The sequence below is a fragment of the Paramormyrops kingsleyae genome, chromosome 17, assembly GCF_048594095.1.
Source record: "Paramormyrops kingsleyae isolate MSU_618 chromosome 17, PKINGS_0.4, whole genome shotgun sequence".
NCBI classification, from domain to species: Eukaryota; Metazoa; Chordata; class Actinopteri; order Osteoglossiformes; family Mormyridae; genus Paramormyrops; species Paramormyrops kingsleyae.
The window spans coordinates 24,119,220-24,140,341 of NC_132813.1; the positions used below are offsets into that span (position 1 = coordinate 24,119,220).

Genomic DNA, 21,122 nt, shown 5'->3' on the forward strand with positions numbered 1-21,122 from the left:
GTAAAGTAAAAAAAAAAACAATGTGTCCCGCCTGAATCGTCTGCTCCTTCCGTGTGCCACGCCCCCTCGTTAACCCCATGTGGAATCCCCTTGTGATCAGCTGTCTTTGGTTGTTGTCATTAGTCCTCTGTATTTAGCCCACATTTCAGCTTGTTTCCCCAGTCTGGTCATTGTATTGTCCATCTGCGTTTTGCCTGCCTTGCCTGTAATTAAACCCCGTATTCCCCGACACCCTGATGTCTGCGCCTTTGTCTCCATTCTGTCCCCGCTTGGCACGACAATATCATTATAATTAAATGTATTCATGGTTTATTATCAATATTAAAATAATTAATAAATCTTTATTTTTAAATGTATTTTATTATATAATAATAATTACTGTTACTCTCGATCATTGTCTAAATGTATTTTTACTGTCTAAATACATGTATTCAGCTAGTGTAAACATGCACGATGCTCTCACAGCGAATGCGACCTATGACCTGGGAAAAGTTCTGAAATGATTTAACGTGGTCTCATTTTTTTTTTTACATCACCAAAACTCGCCATTTTAACAGGGGTGTGTATTCACTGTATGCAGGTAAGAGCAAATTTGGGGGTGACAGCTAAGTGTCAGCCAGTGTGGAGCTGTGGGTTAAGGGTTGTGGGCCCACAGACATGTGACTGCTCTGCCAAGGCTTAAACTGGCGATATTCTGATCACAGGCACAAAGGCTTAGCCTGCTGAGCCTCTCACATTTGCTGCTACGTGGTGCTGCTGCTTCCTTTTTAAGGAAATTTGCTTATAAAAGAAAGCCATACATTTGTTTTTATGAAGCAGTAATAAGATCCAACAAATACTTTTTAACATCACATTCACAAGGTCAAATGTCTGCAATCACCCCTGACTTTGCTGCCACTAAGTGGCGTTGATTCAGTTTTGGGGAGATCTGTCTCATAGTTTTACCAGTTGCAGTTGTTCACGCATACAATATGTTTGCAAAGTTCCTTCAAATAATTTTTGAGTTACCGAACTAACAGCACCAAATGTCAAAACCACCCTTCTCTTTCTATTCACTATGCGGCGCTGCTTCAGTTTTGTCGCACTGCTTCATCTGGCCCAAAATTTAATAATTTCCAGGGCAGAGGTTCCCAAAGTAGGGGTCGCAACCCTCTGGGGGGTCGTAAGACATTGAGGGGGGGGGGGTCGCAAGATGATTTCCAAGAAATCAAAAAAAAAATTTTAACTATTAGAAATAACATTTTATCAACATTTTAACATTTTATATTAACATTTTATCCATAACTAACAAAAGATAAAAACTAGTAGTTAATAGTTACAATTAAAAAAAACATGCAAATTCAAAAGCCATTAGGCTTTCAAATTTCTTTCCGTTTGATCGCGACCCCTGAGGTGATTACGACAGATTAACGACACATCAATAGCGTCAGTTGCAGCAGAATTTACAGCACCATGTTAAACATTCCGACATGTGCACGTAACGTGTAGGTAATTTTCATCGCTTTATGCTTAGGATATTATTTTTGTTGAAATGAAACGAATGAGTAAATAACAATTTTTAAAAAAGTTATATGGTTGTTAGAGCATTGTGTTCTTTTGTGTTGTCATGCTCTTCTTTTGATAGGATATTTTGTTGAAATGAAACAAATTAGTAAATTACTATTAAAAAAAATTATATGGTTGTTAGACCATTGTGTTCTTTTGTGTTGTCATGCTCATGTTTGGATAGGCCTATTGGCGCATGTGAACCGTGCGCGCAACATTTGTATATTTTAACCACTTCCGAGGATAGTGGGGGTCACGAGTCACTGGCACGGTTACTTTGGGGGTCATGAGCTGAAAAGTTTGGGATCCCCTGGTCTAGGGAATACAATTATGCATGGTTAGAAATCTGTGGGTATGAGAAGGTTGTATGGCTCCTTTACTTGGCAGAAACTAATTGACATCAGCCTTTCCAAGAGAGCAACTTCTGAGGATAAAGTCATAACCAATAACATAATTAAAAAATTTGGTGGTGACTAACAATGACAGAACAATCCACAATGTTCACATTATCTGCTTAGATACTGAATTCATGTAAAGACACGACCGTTGACACCTATTATCATCCTAGTACAGATGCATTTTTTGTAATATCAGGAACCCCACTGGAGCCCAGGACAGGGATTGAGTACTATTTTTATTATTAATGGGACTTCCCCTAGGTCGACAAGATTCATGGTTTTCATGTGTTTCTTTTAATGACAGCAGTCAATATAACAACTGACCTAAACATCAGAATATTTCTTTTTATGGCAATTATCCACAAAGTGTGCAGCTTTTGTCACTGCATTGTATGTTTCTGGACTTTAAAAAACGCAGATATTTTCAGGTGGTTGACGCGACATATTTTCCAACGCGCGCTTTCTGTCCGCCGGTGGGAGTGTGCTCATCGGTATGATTTTGACTGGCTATATTTACCATAATGTAAGCTGCACAGAAGTGGTCCTTATATTATTTTAAAGCTATTGTCCAGTTCTATAGTGTCAACTGTCCAGTGCTGGGCATAGTTTCTTCAACACATCTTAGCCACCAATTATCATATGCAGCCACTGTGTGCACTTACACCTCACCTCTGATGAATGCAGGACATTTATTAGCCATATTTACTAGCCATGTGTGCCTTTTCAATAGTAAGGCAAGTACAGGTGTCTGCAATGACATTAATGAAGCTCCCATTAAATTTCACGGTAGTATATTTGTAATCTTAATTAATGTTATTAATTATACCTGTGCTTGTTATACTATTTCATGTCAGTTTGGCTGCCATTAAAAAGGCCCATTAGTGATATGAAACCATGTGACGCTACCCTTACGTCAAGATATCTCACCTTAAAACACCTTAAAAACCAAAGACCAAATTTTCTGGAGATGTTCATGACATTATGATCTAGGTTTAGTAAAAAAACTGATCAATTTTGAAATATAGGTTTTTTTGTTATTGAATTTTTAATAATTAATCGGGTATTACATAGTAATTATTTATATGGGGATGGAATATTATTTGTTCAATCTATAGAGCTGGACAATAGCTTTAAAACAATATATGGACCACTTCTGTGCAGCTTACATTAAGGTAAATATAGCCAGTCAAATTCATACCCCTCCCCCCCAATAAGTTAAAACTTTGTTTGCTTAAATCTCCCTCAATATTGATCCTAGATACACCCAATTTCGGTTTCACGAGTTACTCATGTGAACAAATCAGCATGCCAAGTTATGTTAAAATCCGTGACGATGAGGTCCGAAAGTGTAATGATTTGACATGGAATGACCCAATTTAAGTGGGATGTATTGCTTCAGGAACCATTTCAATTTGATTGCATTTCTGGCATTGTACAGTTAACAGTTAAAAAGAATCCAACACACTTAATGTTAATGAACACACAACCAAGTGCTATTCTTTTATCTGAAAATACAAAATAATCGCATAATCACATGTGGTCAAGAGAAAACAATCATGAAACTCAGATTTAAGTACACCTCTAAAAACACGCACAGACAAAGTACTACTTTAATTTAAAGCAGTCCATTTTCTATAACATCTGTCCTATGCAGAGTTGCAGGGGTTTGGAGCCTATCCAACAGTGAGTGCAGCGGGAATTACCGAGGATGAGGTGCCAACCCATCGCAGGGCATATACACCATGCACCCACACATTCATACCTATGGGGAATTTGGCAACTCTAACCTTACCATGTTTTTAGACAGTGGTGGGGGGACCAGAGAACCCAGAAGAAACCCCATAACAACACAGAGAGAAAACGCAAACCCCGAACACATGGCTCCAGGGCAGACACTTAAATCCCAGGCCCAGAGATGTGATGTAACAGTGCTAACAACTACACCACCATGCTGCCCCCAATTTAAAGCAATATTTAGTTAAAATATTTTAAGTTCAGTGAACCAGTTTTATTTGAAATGTGTATTCACTGCTTTTGTTCATCTTAATTTTAACTGTCACTTATAACAGCAACCTTGTGAGATGTGATCAAGCCCAGTTATATCAGAAGACATTTTTCACAAAACAACAGTTGAAGAAGTAGGCATGTCAAGGACACTCTAATATCTGGAAATCATCAGGGGCCTCCCTCAGCTAGGTTACCCCAAACTACACCACCAGTTTGACCAGTATCAAGTATGGCTGCCTCAGTCACAGAAACTTGGAGATGGAATGATTTGTGACTACAGGCATGTGTAGCTAGAGATGACCTGCTCCAGGGCTGTGAAGCTGTCCAGAAAGTCCTCCTCTGAGATTCCAAACCTAGTGTATTGATGAATATAGGCTCTGCAGGACCAGAGATAAACAGCTTACATTATGCATGTCACTCGCCGTGAATTACCAAACAAGCTATTTACAAGCAGCAAGTCCAGTGGGAGCTAAACTCTATATATACAGTGGTACCTTAATTCGAGTTTGTGTGTGTGTGTGTATATATATATATATATTAGGGCTGTCAAAATTAACGGGTTAACGCGGATTAATCTATCATCATGATTAATCTGAATAAAAATTTTAACGCAATTAACCCATCTGCAGCGCAGAATGACTCAAAATCCCTGAAATGTCTCTGTCAACCTATTTCGGGCAGTTTTGGTGCGTTCCATTTGTCCTGGGAACTCGTATTCCGAGTGTGATTCCGAGTTTTGAAGCTGGAAGTGACAGCATGCGCGCTCCCGTTTCTCGGCGATCCGAGAAATATCTCGGAGCAGCACAGAGGATCCCGATGGCTGCGCCTTTTATCAACAGAAGGGAAAGTTGTAGTTTTATATTGTTTAAGCACTACTTCTCATTTGTGGCTCATTAAATCGGGCGCACACACTGTACCGTCTGTGGACGTGTTGCTACAGAGTTTTATATGTAAAGCACCGCGCGTAATGTGTTATCAACTGATATTGTTAACAATGGCAATTAAACGGGCTAGAGTTGGATTTTCATGATTAGTCGGATTATTTGTCAGATTTACGGTAGTTCGGGCTAATTGTAAGTGAACGAGGATAAAGACCATTTAAACTGAGGTTTCTTAAATCTGAGAAGTTGTCCGGCTAAGCAAAAAAATTCTTGCTTTTTGATATGGGTCCATGGTATTGCACTTCTGTGGCAGATGGAATGCATCCGACTCATGTTTAAGATGTTCAATAAACATGTTATGTGCATATACGTATATTCCCCTTTTTCTTGAGTCTGTCTGCTCATGCTAAATTAAATGTGATTAATATAGATTAAAAATGAATGATATTTCATCGTGATTAATCGGAATTAATCCACAGCAACCCTGTGATTAATCTGATTAAAAATTTTAATCGTTTGACAGCACTAATATATATATATATATACATATATATATAGTACTTATATGTAGGAGAAAAGGATGTAGTTTGGACAAGGGTATCTTCCAAATACAGTAAAGACAACCTTTCTCTTTTGTTCAGTTACTCCAGTAGACATGTATTACTTCTTTGTGTGTACACAGTGATTATAAGTGTCTCATACAATGTTGTGTTTAATCATATATGCAGCTCAGTTGTGTTGCATCGCCATAAAAACATCCTTACCTGGAGGCAAACATGTTCCATGCTTTTCCCACCATCTTGTTCAAGGGTTGCAGGAGAGACTGACTGTTGCTGATCAGAGTGGCAGATTTCTCATATCCATTAAAAGGCATGAGGGAACTCCATGTTCTAAAAGCAGCCTCTGGTGGTAGCCAGGAGGAATACAGGCCGGGGTGCAGAAAGGCCCCTAAGCCAAAGAAAGACATAGCATAAATAATGCTAATTGCGATCTCAGAAGGAGCGATGCATGAAGTTATATTAATATTGCCACAAACACTGACTAAAGGTTTGGTGTTTCATCAGGGCATAAAGATCCTCACTGGGTGAAAGCTTTCTTACCTGAGTCAGCACAGGAGACATCCTTCCCTCGCAATATCAGCAGATTAGCAAGAGAAGTGTTAAATTGCAGTTGCTTGATTTCTCTTGTTCGTTCTGCTCCCTGTCTCACAGGGGGAACACACACCTGCCAATCAATTCCTATGAAGGAAAACAATTTGGGATACATAACAGTGGGCAACTAGGAAGGGGGGATGTTGGAAAGCAGGAACTTCGCCTGGGTGGTAGTTCCTGAAGTTTTTTTCAGTTCCAACTCCAGAGTTGGTACATTTTTTGCTCGACCAAGAACTACTGGGTGGGGCTTATGGAGATAAACTTTGCTGACTGGTTGGTCAAAAGCACCAGTGCTAACAAAGAGACAGAGGTAGTGGAGCAAAAATTTAGCTGATGGAATTATTGTTGTATCTTCATTACATTAAATGCATTGATAAATACCTATTTTGCTTGTGTCTTCAAATTACAGCACTGGAAAATTTGATCAATAACCAATAAAAAGGATGATTGTCTAATATCGCTGCTGTTGGCGGTGACAGTTGCCAGCACTTATTAGCAGAATAACGTTATATCGTTTCTTATTTTGTAGAATACTAATTGCTCTGTTGGCCAGATTTATTTATTTATTATAAACATGTCACGGGCTGCATAAATAAATATAAATGTGTTCCAGTTTACCCAAAATGGGACACAATTTGTTCCATATTTTCAGACCGCACAACTGATCCCCCAAATAACTAACAAAATGACACATTCAACTTCCAATGCTTTGGGGTGGCAGTGTAGAATCATATGAAATTAATGTGTAACGTTTAACCTACAAGCTCTCTGTGTCTCCCAAGCTTATTTAACATAAAGGTCATAGTTCCTATTGTGTAAAAAAAACACTGGCCAGGAACTACAAAAGTTCCTGGTCAAGACAGCCCAGGAACATTTGTAGACAGGCCAGGAACTATGTTCCTAAACTTTGGTGGAAAGCCGCCTATTGTACTCCCCAGACAACTCAGTCACTTGCTTAATATTTATCAAAAACTTTTTGACTTATCTTAATGAGATGTAGTGTCTAAAGTGCCTTTTTTCTATCACTATGTGGTGCTGCCTCAATTTTTGGGTGATCTGTCTCAAAATGTAATCTGTTCCCGTTCCACACCCAAACACTTTTTCAGTTATCGCCTTACAAACCAAAGCAACAGTGATGGACCAGAAGAAAACCACATGTATTCCTGGGTATTACAACATATGTAAGTCCAGGGAATACAAGAACATTTTAAGCCATGAACCACCTAACTGGTTGGGAAAGAATGTACAGATTGGCATATAAGTGAAATGTACAATAAATTAATGTGTAATGACTCTGTCATTACCAGCAACAGGTTTCAATCAAGACTCAAAATCTTTCAATCTTTCTCAGAAAAAAATAACACTTTTCCATTTTCCAACCTACTAATAGCCTTCTTGCAAGTCATACACTGACAACGCACCAACAACTTATGTCACACAAAATATGCTTCATTCAGGTAAAGTGCAGTGGTTCCCAGGTGCTTTACAAAAGGAGTAAATTCATGCTAATGAATATTAGGTATAATGATTTACCTAATAAAAATAATGTCTCAGGAAATAACATTTAATATTTTAATACCTTTAAAAATTTTGCCTAATTTGAGTTAATACTTTTTAATAACCCGGCCTGACCCTGAAGGGGTTATAGAAAAAGGTATGAGGCAACAGTCCTACCAATAAGCTACTACTTTGCCAAGTATAATAGTAGTATTTTTTTCCAGCAAGATGCAATTGTGGCACTATGAGGTGGTCCTTGCCTTCCTCCATTCTGGCGTTAGCAATGAGCATCTGCCGCAGGTGCTTGAGCAGGCCAGGCCAGGTGAAGGAGCTGTAGGCCAAGGAGGAGCTGGACATGTGGGGGATGGCACTCATGCTGAGAAGTTTGTACTCAGCATGACACGCCAGGCTGCTCATGAGATCACCTGAGCACAAGGAACACACATTACTGTATCGTGGCTATATAAAATATGTGCACACTGGTGTGCTTGTGACTGAAATAATGAAAGGTATGCTCACCCACTGGGTTTCGGCTGTAATCACTCTGTGTTCCTCCCACATCTGCCGGCTGAAGCACACTACCCAGTTGGTGAGCAATGATCTTGTTGATATCGCTGAAGGAAATGTGCTTAATGTTCATGAGCTGAGCACAGATCTTGTGCACTGTGTCATTCTCGTGGACCAACATGCCATCAGATAACTGGTACAGATGGGATAGCGTGAGAACAGAGTTATAGTTCTGGACAATCACCTAGGATACAAAAGAATGCAAATATAACTTTCCTGCTCAAAATCAATTGCTGGAATTGCTTTTGCAACAAACACTTCAAGGTGTCATAACTTCTAAAGTGCTACATGATATATTATTGTTATATTTTTTTAATATACAATTAATATTGTATATTATAAATGTTCACATAACTTGAATTGGTTTAGCACCAGATAGCTAGATAAAACCAAACAGTCAGTACGTTTACATGCACAGCTAAGTTGAGCTACGGTTATAGCTGGACTACACGATTTATTCGGACTGCTGTCCTTGTCCCAGTATACATGCATGGGAGGGGAATCGATTTATTGACCAAAGTATGTTTGTCACCGCTACGATAGATAGCGATATGGCTCCTATGGCTTTTACGGGTTGACCTATTACATCAGAGATGTAAAAATTAACCAAATTAATAATAATGGATGCATGGACAAATGAAGTGACACAAGTTTTACTTGTGATCTGGTCGGAAGAACAGATGCAACAAGATCAGGATAGCATATCAAGAAATAAAGTATTTTGTATAATAAACTTGTATAATAATAAATAGACAGCACAGTAGTTTTAGCGAGACTTAAACTTTCTGTTCTACAATATCCATGTCAAATTGAATGGAAGAAAAAGCTAGATCTTAATCTAACTGACTTGCGATGTAAGACTTGCATAACACGATATGTTGGTATTAATATCACACATCGTCTAGCCCTATAATACACTACAGCCATTTTCCAAATTCAGTATAAAATACCCCGCTTCACATTGTGATGTCATTTGGCACTGGTACCAGCTTTTACACCAGTGGAAAACCAACACAACCAGAAATAGTGGCAAACAAGTAACTTTATCTTGCCTGATAGCAGAACTGAATGGTTAAACATTAATCACTCTCGTTTAAAGAAATAAACACATATTTTTATATTTTATTGCATTTTCTGCTAAAATTCTCATTACCACAAAGCTCTGTCTGAAGGTATGTTGTGTTATAATTTACACAGGGTAAAATAACAATGTTCCAAAAAAAAATCTATGGATGTTCTAACAGCGGTTTTAAAATGACAGAAAAAAATATTAAAAGTACATAAATTAATTGTAATAATAAAAATATTGAGAGAAAATGAAGTGTCCATTGCATGTTCTCATCCTCTGCAACTTTTAAAAGATTGTTTACACACAGAGACAAAATTTTAAATGATGTTTCATTGTGAAAGAAGCAGCTCAACTGCCAGTACCTTCAAGTTGGCTACCAGGTAAGCAGTTGTCTCTGTATTTCTTCAATTAAAAGTTAGACACTATCTTGTCAGACTGTGTACACGACAGTATTGATTATCATTACCAATACAGGTAGTTTTCCACATTTAGAAAAACTTTAGGTTAACGTCTAATGTCATTAATGTCTAATTATGCACACTGAATAAAAATTTGTTTAGTCATCCTGACTTTTCTCTATTGTTAGCAAGACATGCTAAGGTTCCTCATCCTCCTCAACACCATTCTATCTTACCACTACAAGGCCAGTTGCGGTAGAGAGAACTTTTGTTTCAGTAATGAGAATTTAGTCATTCACACTATATACTGAAATACTTCTATAGGAATGTACAAAATTCTTATCAATTATTAATTTTGCTGTTATTAATTAGTTGCTGATATTTTGCTTTATGACTTTCATTGCAGACATTTAAAAAAAAGCTTTAGTGAAGGCTAGGATGACAAAATTCAGAAAGTTTACATACAGTCAGAACTGCTGGGACGACTACAAAAGGACGGAAAGAAAGAGGTTAGGGACCGGACAGTCTACAGTAAGAGTAATTAGCAAATACATAGGAAATAAATAACAGTGTTAGAAAGTGTACATGCATCTACCACAAAACCACACATTCACATATGCAATCATAAGTAATTTAGTTTGTACTGTGATGACCACACAGTCTGTAAGCCATTCAGTCCCTACTATAGGAAGCGCACGCGCAAATGTTCATCTTACTATCCTTGTGAGGACCTTCCTTTGACAATTACTAATGCTGCTAATGCTATGCCTAAACCAAAACCTAGGGCTGGGTGATTATGGACCAAAAATTATATCTCGATATTTTTTTAGCTGAATGGCAATATATGATATACATCTTGATATTTTTTTCCATAAGGAAATAACAAACAGACAGTTCCAAGTGTCAGATCTTACTATCCTTGTGAGTAGATCTGGACACAATCAAACGTGTGTAAAACACTGGAAATAGAAGCTGCATAGCGAGGGTAGCAGGAAGTGTTGTGGTGGTGACAGGACAAAACTATGATGATGTTTTTTGTATGTTCTCTGTTTTAGCCAAGGTATGTTATGTAGTTTTGAAACAAAATAAACTTGATTGAACTTAAATAAAAAAATAGTAGTTTGCTTTTAAATGCATGAGAGGAATCTATATTTTATGCTCCTTCAGGTTTGCCACATTATTTAAGAAATGTATCACGTTTCAATGAAATTTTATTTCAGAGTTTCAAGTAACTAAGCAAGGCTGTTAATAAGCAATTGTGAAAAAATGCATTGGCTTTCTTGATGGTCTTGAAGTTTTCAGACTGTTGCAATGAGATTTTTAAGGACTTGTTTTATGAAATTCAGACGCTCCTCTACTTACAAGCGAGATACGTTCCGAACGTCTATTCTCAACTTGAAATGTTTGCAAGTCGTCATTCAACATCATTTTAAGGGTATACGCAAGTACTAAGAACTGGGATGCTGGGAGTATACGCGCTACGCTGCTGTGCATCAAGAGTAGCCGCCAGAAGTTGTACTAGGCGGAATTGGTGCACAGAAAAAAAAATTATGTTGTGGACAGGAAACGGGAGCCCAATGAACACAATTTGGACTTACTGTCCTCTTCTTTCGTATGTGTGAAAGTTCGTAAGTTGAAAGTTCGTATGTAGAGGAGCGTCTGTATGTTAAAAAATGTGTTACATTATGTGTAAATGATTTTAAGTTTACCTTTACAAACACTTCAGACCTTGTTATTAATGGCTAAAAACAAAATTTGTTGATGCAAGTATTTTTTAAAACTTCATGTTTGAAGTCTTTGATACCAAGATTTCGTGAGAATAACCACCTGTTCTTCCATATGTCACCACTGATTTCGACTATGGCTAAGTGCCACAAGTAAATAGCAATACTTTGTCCACCCACAAAACAACAAGGAATACTAGTGAACAAGTGACTTTATCTTGCCTGATGGCTGCACTCACATTCTGTATGAATAAATGTGGCTGATCACACTACTTTTCACTCATACTAAGACACACAGACATACATATACACACTTGAGAGCAAAGTTTCTGGTTTGAGTGCATAAAAACATTTATCCGGTGACTTTGAAGCAGTTTGCGTGATAAATTTAGCAGAATAAAAATATTGCAGTGTAAAGAAAATATTATTACAAGCATATCTTATGCACTCTCCACACCTTTTCAAAAAAAAAAAACCCTACACATAAAATTTTCCTAGAATTTCACCAAAATCCTTATGATACATTTCATAGACTAGCTACGAGACTACCACAGACAGAATTGTAGATATATATGTATTCAGAAAATCACCTCATGCCCCACACTTTTAGAATCAGTGACCTATACAATTTTCCTGAGAAGTTTGCAAAAAGATCCACGGAATAAGTTTAGATGACAGATGGCTGTGTTCACAAGATGGTACCTTTTTAATTAATACGTGTTGCTGCCCTCAATTTTGTGGAGATCTGTTTTAAAATTTAATCAATTCCAGTTTGTCACTCACACAATATGCCTAGGGCTGGGTACCGAACTTTGGTAATTTTGTGGTAATGACCAAAATGCTCCGATCCTATTGAGGATAGAAAAAAATTACCTTTCGATGCCAAGTTTTGATACCCAGTGTATTTCAGCGTCTGTGAGCTGATAAGCACGCATCATACTTGTGTAAAGATCAAAAGTTGCTGCTGGCTGGCTGTCTAACATAACATTTCACAAACACGTTATAAAGGATAGAATGAAAAACATTTGCCCAGAGACAAATTTGTGAACTGGTTCACGTGTGTGATGTTGTTTTTGTTCATCCGTGTAGTGTAAAAAAAAAAAAAATCTAAGAAATCAAGTATTGTAAGAAACCAAAAGTGTGGCTCTAGACAGTTCCAGACTGCGATCATTTAGTTGCATTTTGTGACCATTTTTGAGGAAAGTGCAACTATTACAACTAGGTGCACCAGTGCGATTTGCAAATATGCTTCTCATATAGTGGCTGACCAAATCATCGTATATCACATGAAACACCCAGAGAGACACCCAGGTGTGTATGTGTATGCACGTGTGTGTAAGCAAGATCATCTGAACTTGTATTTTTGTTGTGGTTGAAATTGATTTAAAAACATATTGGTATTGAAAAAAGAATTGTTTGGGAACCAATATCATAATCAAAGTATCCTTTGGGAATTGTTATGGAAAAATGTTGAAAGATGCCAAGTCCTAAATATACTACACCAGGGGTGTCAAACTGCAGTCCTGGAGGGCCACAGCCCTGTGTAGCTTAGTTCTTTCCCTGTTCCACCACAAATGATTCAGCTCAACAGCTATGTGGTAATTAGCACAAGAAGTTGAATCAGGTGTGTTAAACGAGGGGAAACCCAAAAATGTGCAGGGCTCCGCCCCCCCAGGACTGGAGTCTGACACTTGTGAACTACACATTTTGAAAAATCAGTGGTGTCAATCAATTAAAAGAATTGATCCAGTAAATCACAATAATAGGCTGTGATTAATCATGATAATACCTTCTTTCTCTTTTACTTTTAATGTGAAGTTTTTCTACTGAACTGAGGCTTTCACTCATTATTTAGGCCCTCATCTGCTAGCTCCATATTCCTCCTACCATATTGCTAAATAATTGAGAAAGCAAATTTTCATCAATGTTTTTTTAAAAATTGAGCAATAGAGTTCCATTAAGTAATCATGACAGCTCAAATACACAGTGGGGTTCAAAAGCCTGACACCATATCAAAAATACTTTACTGTAAACCTGGAAATAATCAGAACCATGTATAAACAAGTTATGGCATGCAGCAGAATGAAGAAATATTTAAAATTCTGCACTATTTCTAGGTCGGCAATTTAAGCAAATTTGTAGGACTGACCAAGTTAACTCCTTTAAACAATGGTTTGATTCCTTCCATTAAAACACACATTCAGGTGACATTCAGGTAGATTTAGTCTACACGTCAGAGGCTTGTTCAAGTAAATCATAAATCATACTTGTAGCCATTGTTTACCGATTATAAATATGAATGCATCTTAAATTAATTTCTGCAGAACACTGCTTATTAAGTAACACTGTGAAAGTGTGAAACATGGCATTAAAACTGAGTGAAAGTGTGAAAGGTAAAATTTTTATTCTAGGGAAAGAGCGCCTTTCTCAGCGCCAAATCAGATTGAAGGTTTCTTGGGCTACGAACAGTATAGTGTATAGCAGTAGATGTAGACAATGAAATGAGTGCTAATTAAACTACTTTTGTAAACCGAAAGCCATTTCATTTTATTAATAAATAAGTCATCTGTGATACCGACATGACATTGACATGATTTTTTCATTTTGACTTTCACATATCACATCAGTATCTCCCAACTGCTCTAGCACAACACCGCATAACAGTGCAATCCTTTATGTTTAAGTCTGAGGGCGAAGATGTGGGTTTGTCTCTGACAGCTACAGTCACACTGGCCCTGAGCGCAGCGAGTCTTTCTCTCTATATTCAGATCAGTTTTTTGAGTGGGGCGTTTTTGTAGAGGTGACGGAATTTGTTGTAGTACTGCAGCTATGTATTGCCATTCAACACATTTTTTAAGATTATGCAATGATAATAAAGGTCAAGGTATGAAATGCAGTTTGGTATGTAATCTGAAAGGCTAAATAGTGCAAAAGTTCTAAAAAACAGCTGTGCAATATATACATATATATCGTTAGAAATCGTTAGAAAATGTACTTCTAAACATTTTCTTGTTTGAGATAAATGTGATTGGACCCAGAAATATAACATTTTGTTGTGGTCCTACCACACACTTTAAAATTCCTCTTTTTTGGCTTTTATTTACAGCTGCTATCATCTGCCTTTGCAACCAGAAAGGCTCTATTTGCGTATTATATGAGCATGCAGTTCATTGGCATTGATTATTTATGGTTATTTATGGGTGGCAACTGGGAAGGATCACGGGCTCAAGTCAATGAAAAAGGGAAAGTACCGAAAGTAGTAGTATGGTACTTGGAGTGGTGGAAAAGCTCCCCTACATATATATGTTGACAACATGCCAATAAGCATCTGTTAAGTTTTGTAGTACACACGTCTACAGATGCATTGCCCTTGGTTTAGATGTTCTTAACTGTCTTTGTGTTTGCATATTCAATAATAAATTTCAAAACTATTTGTTTTGCCTGCTGAATATATACACACAGCCATTGAAAAAAATTAACAGACCACAGGACAATTTTTTGTTTCACTTCTCAACTTCTGGGTGTGCTTCTGTGAATAATATGTTTTTTTTTTGCAAACTGCAGCTTGTTTCTCTGTTTCTAATTAATGAAATGCTTCTTCCCTGCTTTATAAGGTTTCAGTCCTGCATCTAGGAGCCTGATACGAACTGTCCTAGCAGTGCACCTCACACCTCCACTTAATGTTTCCTATTCCTTTTGAAGGTCACTTGATGTCATCCTACAATTAATGAGAATAAACTAATGGTCATCTCTGGCATTAGAATGTCGCTCCCACCCTCTAGCTTGCTGGGTTTTGGTCATTCCCAGTGTCTCCTGCTTCACCTTATTCTTGTGTACTGCTGTCTTAGAAATTTTGAACCTGGAAGCAACCTGCTGCTCAGCATAGCCTTCTGCCAGCAGAACCACCATGAAACCAGGATTTAAAAATGCAGATTTGTTTAAAAATATAGTGGTCTCTTCATTTGTTCTGCAGCGCTATTTACACACACACACACACACTAATTTTTCTTAATTCAGTCTGGAGTTCCTATTTCTCTAATGTCACATTATGAGTACTGCATGTTTTTATACTGAATGGGCCTTCTAATAGCCTATTGCTCCTTACCTCACCAGTACTATAGGGCCAGGTCAGGTGATTGAGGATAAAGGAATGTGGGTACATGTCTCGGAGACATTGGGTGATATAAGTGCCCATGCCAGAGCCAGTGCCTCCAGCTACGCTCATCATGGTCAGAATGCCTGCCAACCTGTCACAGCGCTCCACCTCTCTCCGGACCAGCTCAACCACAGCCTCCTCATGCTGGGGCCCATGAACACAGAACCTGTAAGAAACAGTGCCAATGTGCAATATAAAAATACAATGCCAATGTTTACTGCTCTTTTATGGAGGAAATGTATACACTTCAAAGTTCTTAAGACTGGCTATAGAAGAAAATATTTAACTGGCCAACAGTAGTAGGATGAAGTATACTATGACCACAGCAGGTCAGTAGATTACAGAACACCATCAGAAACAGTACATGTGATACTCTCCTATGTAACTGAAATACCTGTTGATTTAGAATATAAATAACGAAGCCAAGGTGTCATGATATAGCTCACTGGTTTGACTATGGCCTCATACCTTAAAGGCTGTGGCAATTATGCCCATTACCAGCTGTGTGTGCTCTGAATTTGCATTTTCTTACCATGTTTATGTAGATTTCTGGGAACTCGGGGTTCTTCCCGCAGTCTAAAAACATGCCTTTAGGTGAAATGGTGTCTCTAAATTGCCCTTACTATGTAATTTTGTGAGTTTGGCATCCAGTCTTGAGTGCCCCATCTAAGATCCTGTGCTTCCTGAGATTGACTCCAGGCTCAGCACAATCCTTTCCTTGATAACAGGTATGGATGATCAATGGATGAATAACTACCTGATGACATCCTTACCCTTTGGCCCAGTTGTTTCCCGAGCCTTGTTTTTCACAGAAGTAAGACCCATCACCATACTTCCACATGTCAGATTTTGCTGCTGTTGCAATGGCATGATTAATAACTTTGGGTTCCATGTCAATAAGGACTGCCCGTGCAGCAAGTTCTGTGTCAAAAAATAAAACACACATTAATTGTGTTACTGAGTATGAACCAGCAGAATGAAAGAATCAGTTTATACACACTCATTGACATATATCACCTAGATCACCAGTCTGAGCTGTGTTGTCCATGTGGCTTTGGTTCATCCAAGTCCTTTTTGCTCATATGGCACTGCACCTGAACTCTACCTTTCATTTTGGTAGTAGTGAGCCCACATAATAGCTCTACGTTGCCATTTCGGATTTACTCCAGCCAGGTTACATGGATGGCCCTCCAAGTGTTCACCAGGAAACACTACACTCAGACTTAGTTGGAGGGGTGAATCAAGGTAATTCTCTTCTGGGCAGGGCACACAAAGTCATTTAGGGTGAGTGCTGACCTCCAGTTATGGTGTGTCTTGTCCCCAAACCTGTTAGTGACTTGCATGGACAGGGAATTACATGGATGGAAGAGCATCTCCTATGGAAGGCTAGAGGTAACACCACTGTTAAACTAAGCCTTGAGAGACTAAGACCAACAAATGGATCAGATTGGGGTCTACAGTCTTGAAGACAATTAACAACTCTATGACGATGAGGCTTAAGCTACACTGGATGAAACTCACAGTTCACTGGTCAATCTGTTCTAGGGCTGCACGATATCACATCATAATTACATGGTGCACACAGTCATCACCAGGGCATTAGGTGAAGGGCATAAACATTTATCTGGGTGCCAGCTTTTCAGTACAATACAGGCTTTTACTAATGCTCACAATTTGGTAAGCAGATTAATAACATGCCTACAATATTAATGACAGGCGTATTGTGATGCCAAAAGTAAGTAATCTGTACATAAATTTGGCATATCATTATGTTTAATAAATGTGTTGGACTCTAAACTGCAAAAAGTACCACCATATCACCAACATCTTTCTACCTTGCTTATCCACAATATCTCCTCTTTTAAAAGATGTTGTGGCTGTTAAGCTGAGCCCAGTTTCCCAAAACCTTCTTAACGCTACGTCATTCATAAGTTCTACCTTAAGTTGTCTCTTAATGCTCCAATTTGTTTCCCCGAAAAATTCATAGTTAAGTATATCTTCCGTAAGATTTTCTTTCTTAAGGTTGGTCTAAGCCTCTCTTAGCTGTCTCTTATTGTTGTTGTTGGCTCATACTGCTCATTTAAAATAAGTAACATTGTTAAGGGGTACAGTTTCATAACCAAACATCAATTAACTATAAATAACTGAGCCATATGATAAAATGATTTTGTCTGATACACGACTACAATCATCATTAGGTTTCGGCCTTGCACTCTGAATGCGCTATTGTCCTCTGTAATGCACACATTCATAATGAAAGATAAGGAATATGCTGTTGATTATGTATTTATTTATTAATTTGGAAGAGGGGGGGTTCTGTCAATATTGGGGTTGACGTGTTCCCCGTATTTCCGATGCCCCTTTAATGTACACACCTTTCTAAATGTCCCAAAGTCACAGCATATCAAAACTTTCATTCATGCGGTTGATAAGAGTCAACACTGCAGGTTCATTTACATATTTATCTAATACATTTTCCCAAAAAAAGCACCCTAGAATAGTCTTTAGTATCAGTACTGAAGCATACAGAACATTCTCTTAAGTTAAGACAGTAAAGCATATTCATTCAGCTGTTGTGCCACTGCTTGTCCCACTTTGAATGACATACACACATATTGGTGCACGCATGTGTTTTACAAAATAAATACAAATAAACTGGTGATACTACAATCTGGGGAGGCAGGTTTGTGCACCCAATCTGCAAAAATCACATTTATGGTTAGATGATTCAATTTGTTAATTCTGTATTTTAATTTTAGTTTCTCCCCAGTTCTGATTAATGAGATTATTTTGAAGAATTCCTGCAGTGTTATACTTATAAAGAACACCACTTTCACTCATATGGCAGTCAAGCATGCTGCATGGAAAGAATAATCAATTCTTAAGCCATCGATGTCAACCAATCAGGTGTTCTGGCGCCTATTAAGGTCGCAGTTAAGAAGCTCTCCTTTAAGCAATCTCTTAAGAGATTGTTCGGGAAACACACGTAGGAAAGTAAATACAGTACAGTAGTATGCAAAAGTTTGGGCATATAACATATTTTGGTCATTTTTTAATGGAAAAGATGTAAACACAGTCTCTGTAGGAAATGGAAAAAATGCACAATATTTACACCAAACATTGATGCATAGTTACTTTTTATGTCATAAATTGAACAAAGATAAAAAATAAAAACATTATTGTGGCACTCTGCAAAAGTTTGGGCACCCTACATAATCAGTACTTAGTAACACCTCCTCTGGCAGATATAACAGCTCGCAAATGCTTTTTATAGCCAGCTAAAAGTCTTTCAATTCTTGTACTTGGGATTTTCTCCCATTCTTCCTTGCAAAAGGCTTCTAGTTCTGTAATATTCTTTGGTCTTCTTGCATGCACAGCTCTAAGGTATACCCACAAATTTTCAATGATGTTTAAATCAGGGGACTGTGATGGCCATTCCAAAACCTTCAGCTTGTGTCTCTTGAGGTAGTCCATGGTGGATTTCGAGGTATGTTTAGGGTCGTTGTCCTGTTGTAGAAGCCATCCTCTTTTCAGCTTCAGCTTTTTTACAGATGGTGTGATGTTTACTTCCAGAATTTGCTGGTATTTAGTGGAATCCATTCTTCCCTCCACCCATGCAATGTTTCCTGTGCCACTGGCTGCAACACAACCCCAAAGCATGATAGATCCACCCCCATGCTTAATAGTTGGCAAGGTGTTCTTTTCATGAAATGCTGCTCCTTTTTTTCTCCAAACATGCCGTTGCTGATTATGGCCAAAGAGTTCTATTTTAACTTAATCAGTCCACAGCACTTGTTTCCAAAACGCATCAGGCTTCTGTAGATGTTCTGTTGCATACTTCTGACGTTGGATTTTATGATAGGGACGCAGGTAAGGTTTTCTTCTGCTGACTCTTTCATGAAGGTCTTGTGGAACGGTGGACCACCACTCCTGAGTCTGCTAAATGTTCCTGCAGTTTTTTTGCAGTCAAATGGGGGTTTTGATTTGTCTTTCTGACCAGCATATAAACAGTTCTCTCCAAGAGTTGTCTTGCTCTTCCAGATCTCATCTTGACCTCCACAGTTCCCCTGAACTGCCATCTCTTAATTACACTTCTCACTGTGGAAACTGCAAGCTGACAACACTTTGCTATCTTCTTGTAACCTTCTCCTCCATTGTGGGCATCAATAACTTTCATTTTCAGAGTCTTACACAGCTGCTTAGAGGAACCCATGGTTGTTGAATGTCCACAAGTGTGTGCACAAGGTTTGAAGAGTCAGTGTAAAAGCTTTGAAATTGGCACGAGCTGACATTTACTAATGACAGCTGTTGCCATGCATCAGATCTAATGAGCTGATTAAGGTCTGAAACCTTGTAAAAAGAATCTGAGACTTTGGAACTCTTAGGGTGCCCAAACTTTTGCAGAGTGCCATAATAATGTTTTTATGTTTTATCTTTGTTCAATTTATGACATATGCATCATATAACTATGCATCAATGTTTGGTGAAAATATTGTGCATTTTTCCCATTTCCTAGAGAGACTGTGTTTACATCTTTTCCATTAAAAAATGACCAAAATATGTTATTTATTGAGGGGTGCCCAAACTTTTGCATACTACTGTACCTTTCGAAAAATATATCTTTAGAGTCTTGGTAAGACGGTATGAGTCACCATTATCGAGAAACGGGGCCCTGTTCATTTCTTCATTGCTACTTCAGTTTCTGATGATGCCACCTACTCAGCTGCCAAGGAAGCCATTCTGGGCATGTCCCACTTACAGACACAGGATATGCTAGAGAGACTACACCTCCCACTTGCCTTAGAAATGTGTCGGGTTTCATCAGAATGAGCTAGTTTATGGCCTCTGTAAGGGAGATGGGGTCAGATGTGTTTCGCATGCTGCCACTATATAACCCTTCTCGGGTAAAAATGTATTAAAAAGATTAAAACATTTGGCTTCGATTGATTGGATAGTTGTTCATAATTTTATTATTAATTAATTTTCTTTTTAACAAATCTGTGCCTGCTAAAAAAAATACCTCCGGTCTGTTCCTCCCGGAAGAATCGGTCCAGGGCGCAAGCATAATAGGTCTTCCCCTGTACTCCCGGGCAGTTTTTCTGAGCATTAAAGGCATCGTTGCTTACGACGTTCAGCAGCTCCTGGCCAACCTGGTTTCCACACTGCCCGAGATTTAATGTCACAACAGACATCTCCACAGCTGAATTCTATGAATATAAGAGAGAGGTTCCTTTTTCATTAGGTAAGGTACAACAGTTACAAACCTGTCCCGATTATAATTCCTCCAGATTTTCGAAACCAATAATTAACAAAAACCTTCTGACGTTTAAATTAGTATGTTATTTAAATAAAAAAAAATGTATGGCGTCATGAAGCATTATTATCCAACAAGTTTAATTCAAGAAAGCAGTGTTTAGCTACTAGCTGATGTTCCGTAATACAACAGAATTCTAAAATGAAGTTTATGAGGATGAATATCAACTTTACAGCTGAAAATAGAAACTTAATTGGACTGGCCTGTTTTCATGTATTCGATGTGTTTTCATACGGTCACGACACTTGCTGTAATACACTAAGGATGAATAATAGCCACCAGCACGTAACTGCTTTTAAAATGTCTAAAACAAAACGCGCTTCAAGGATACCCTTACTGCGCATGCTCGTGTGTAAAGGTGCGCAGGCGCATATGAAGATCGCCAGACCCGCATGCGCATATATACTATATATGA

General features: G+C 38.2%; 1 protein-coding gene across 2 annotated transcripts; it reads right to left on the reverse strand.

Moving 5' to 3' along the window:
* Window positions 1-3,414: 3,414 nt before the first annotated feature.
* On the reverse strand, window positions 3,415-21,058 carry tubd1 (tubulin, delta 1). 2 transcript variants are annotated; one of them, XM_023842673.2, is made up of 9 exons: window positions 20,911-21,058; window positions 20,414-20,600; window positions 16,167-16,314; window positions 15,343-15,559; window positions 7,999-8,230; window positions 7,740-7,904; window positions 5,932-6,069; window positions 5,596-5,779; window positions 3,415-4,327 (listed from the first exon to the last, which is right to left on the reverse strand). In XM_023842673.2, exons 2-9 carry the CDS (start codon window positions 20,583-20,585, stop codon window positions 4,225-4,227), a joined length of 1,359 nt encoding a protein of 452 aa, XP_023698441.1. In that variant the 5' UTR covers window positions 20,586-20,600; window positions 20,911-21,058; the 3' UTR covers window positions 3,415-4,224. The 2 variants fall into 2 exon arrangements, with proteins under 2 accessions (XP_023698441.1, XP_023698442.1); XM_023842674.2 differs by lacking the exons at window positions 20,414-20,600; window positions 20,911-21,058 and having other exon boundaries at window positions 15,485-15,559; window positions 16,167-16,229.
* Between the last annotated feature and the right edge of the window lie 64 nt (window positions 21,059-21,122).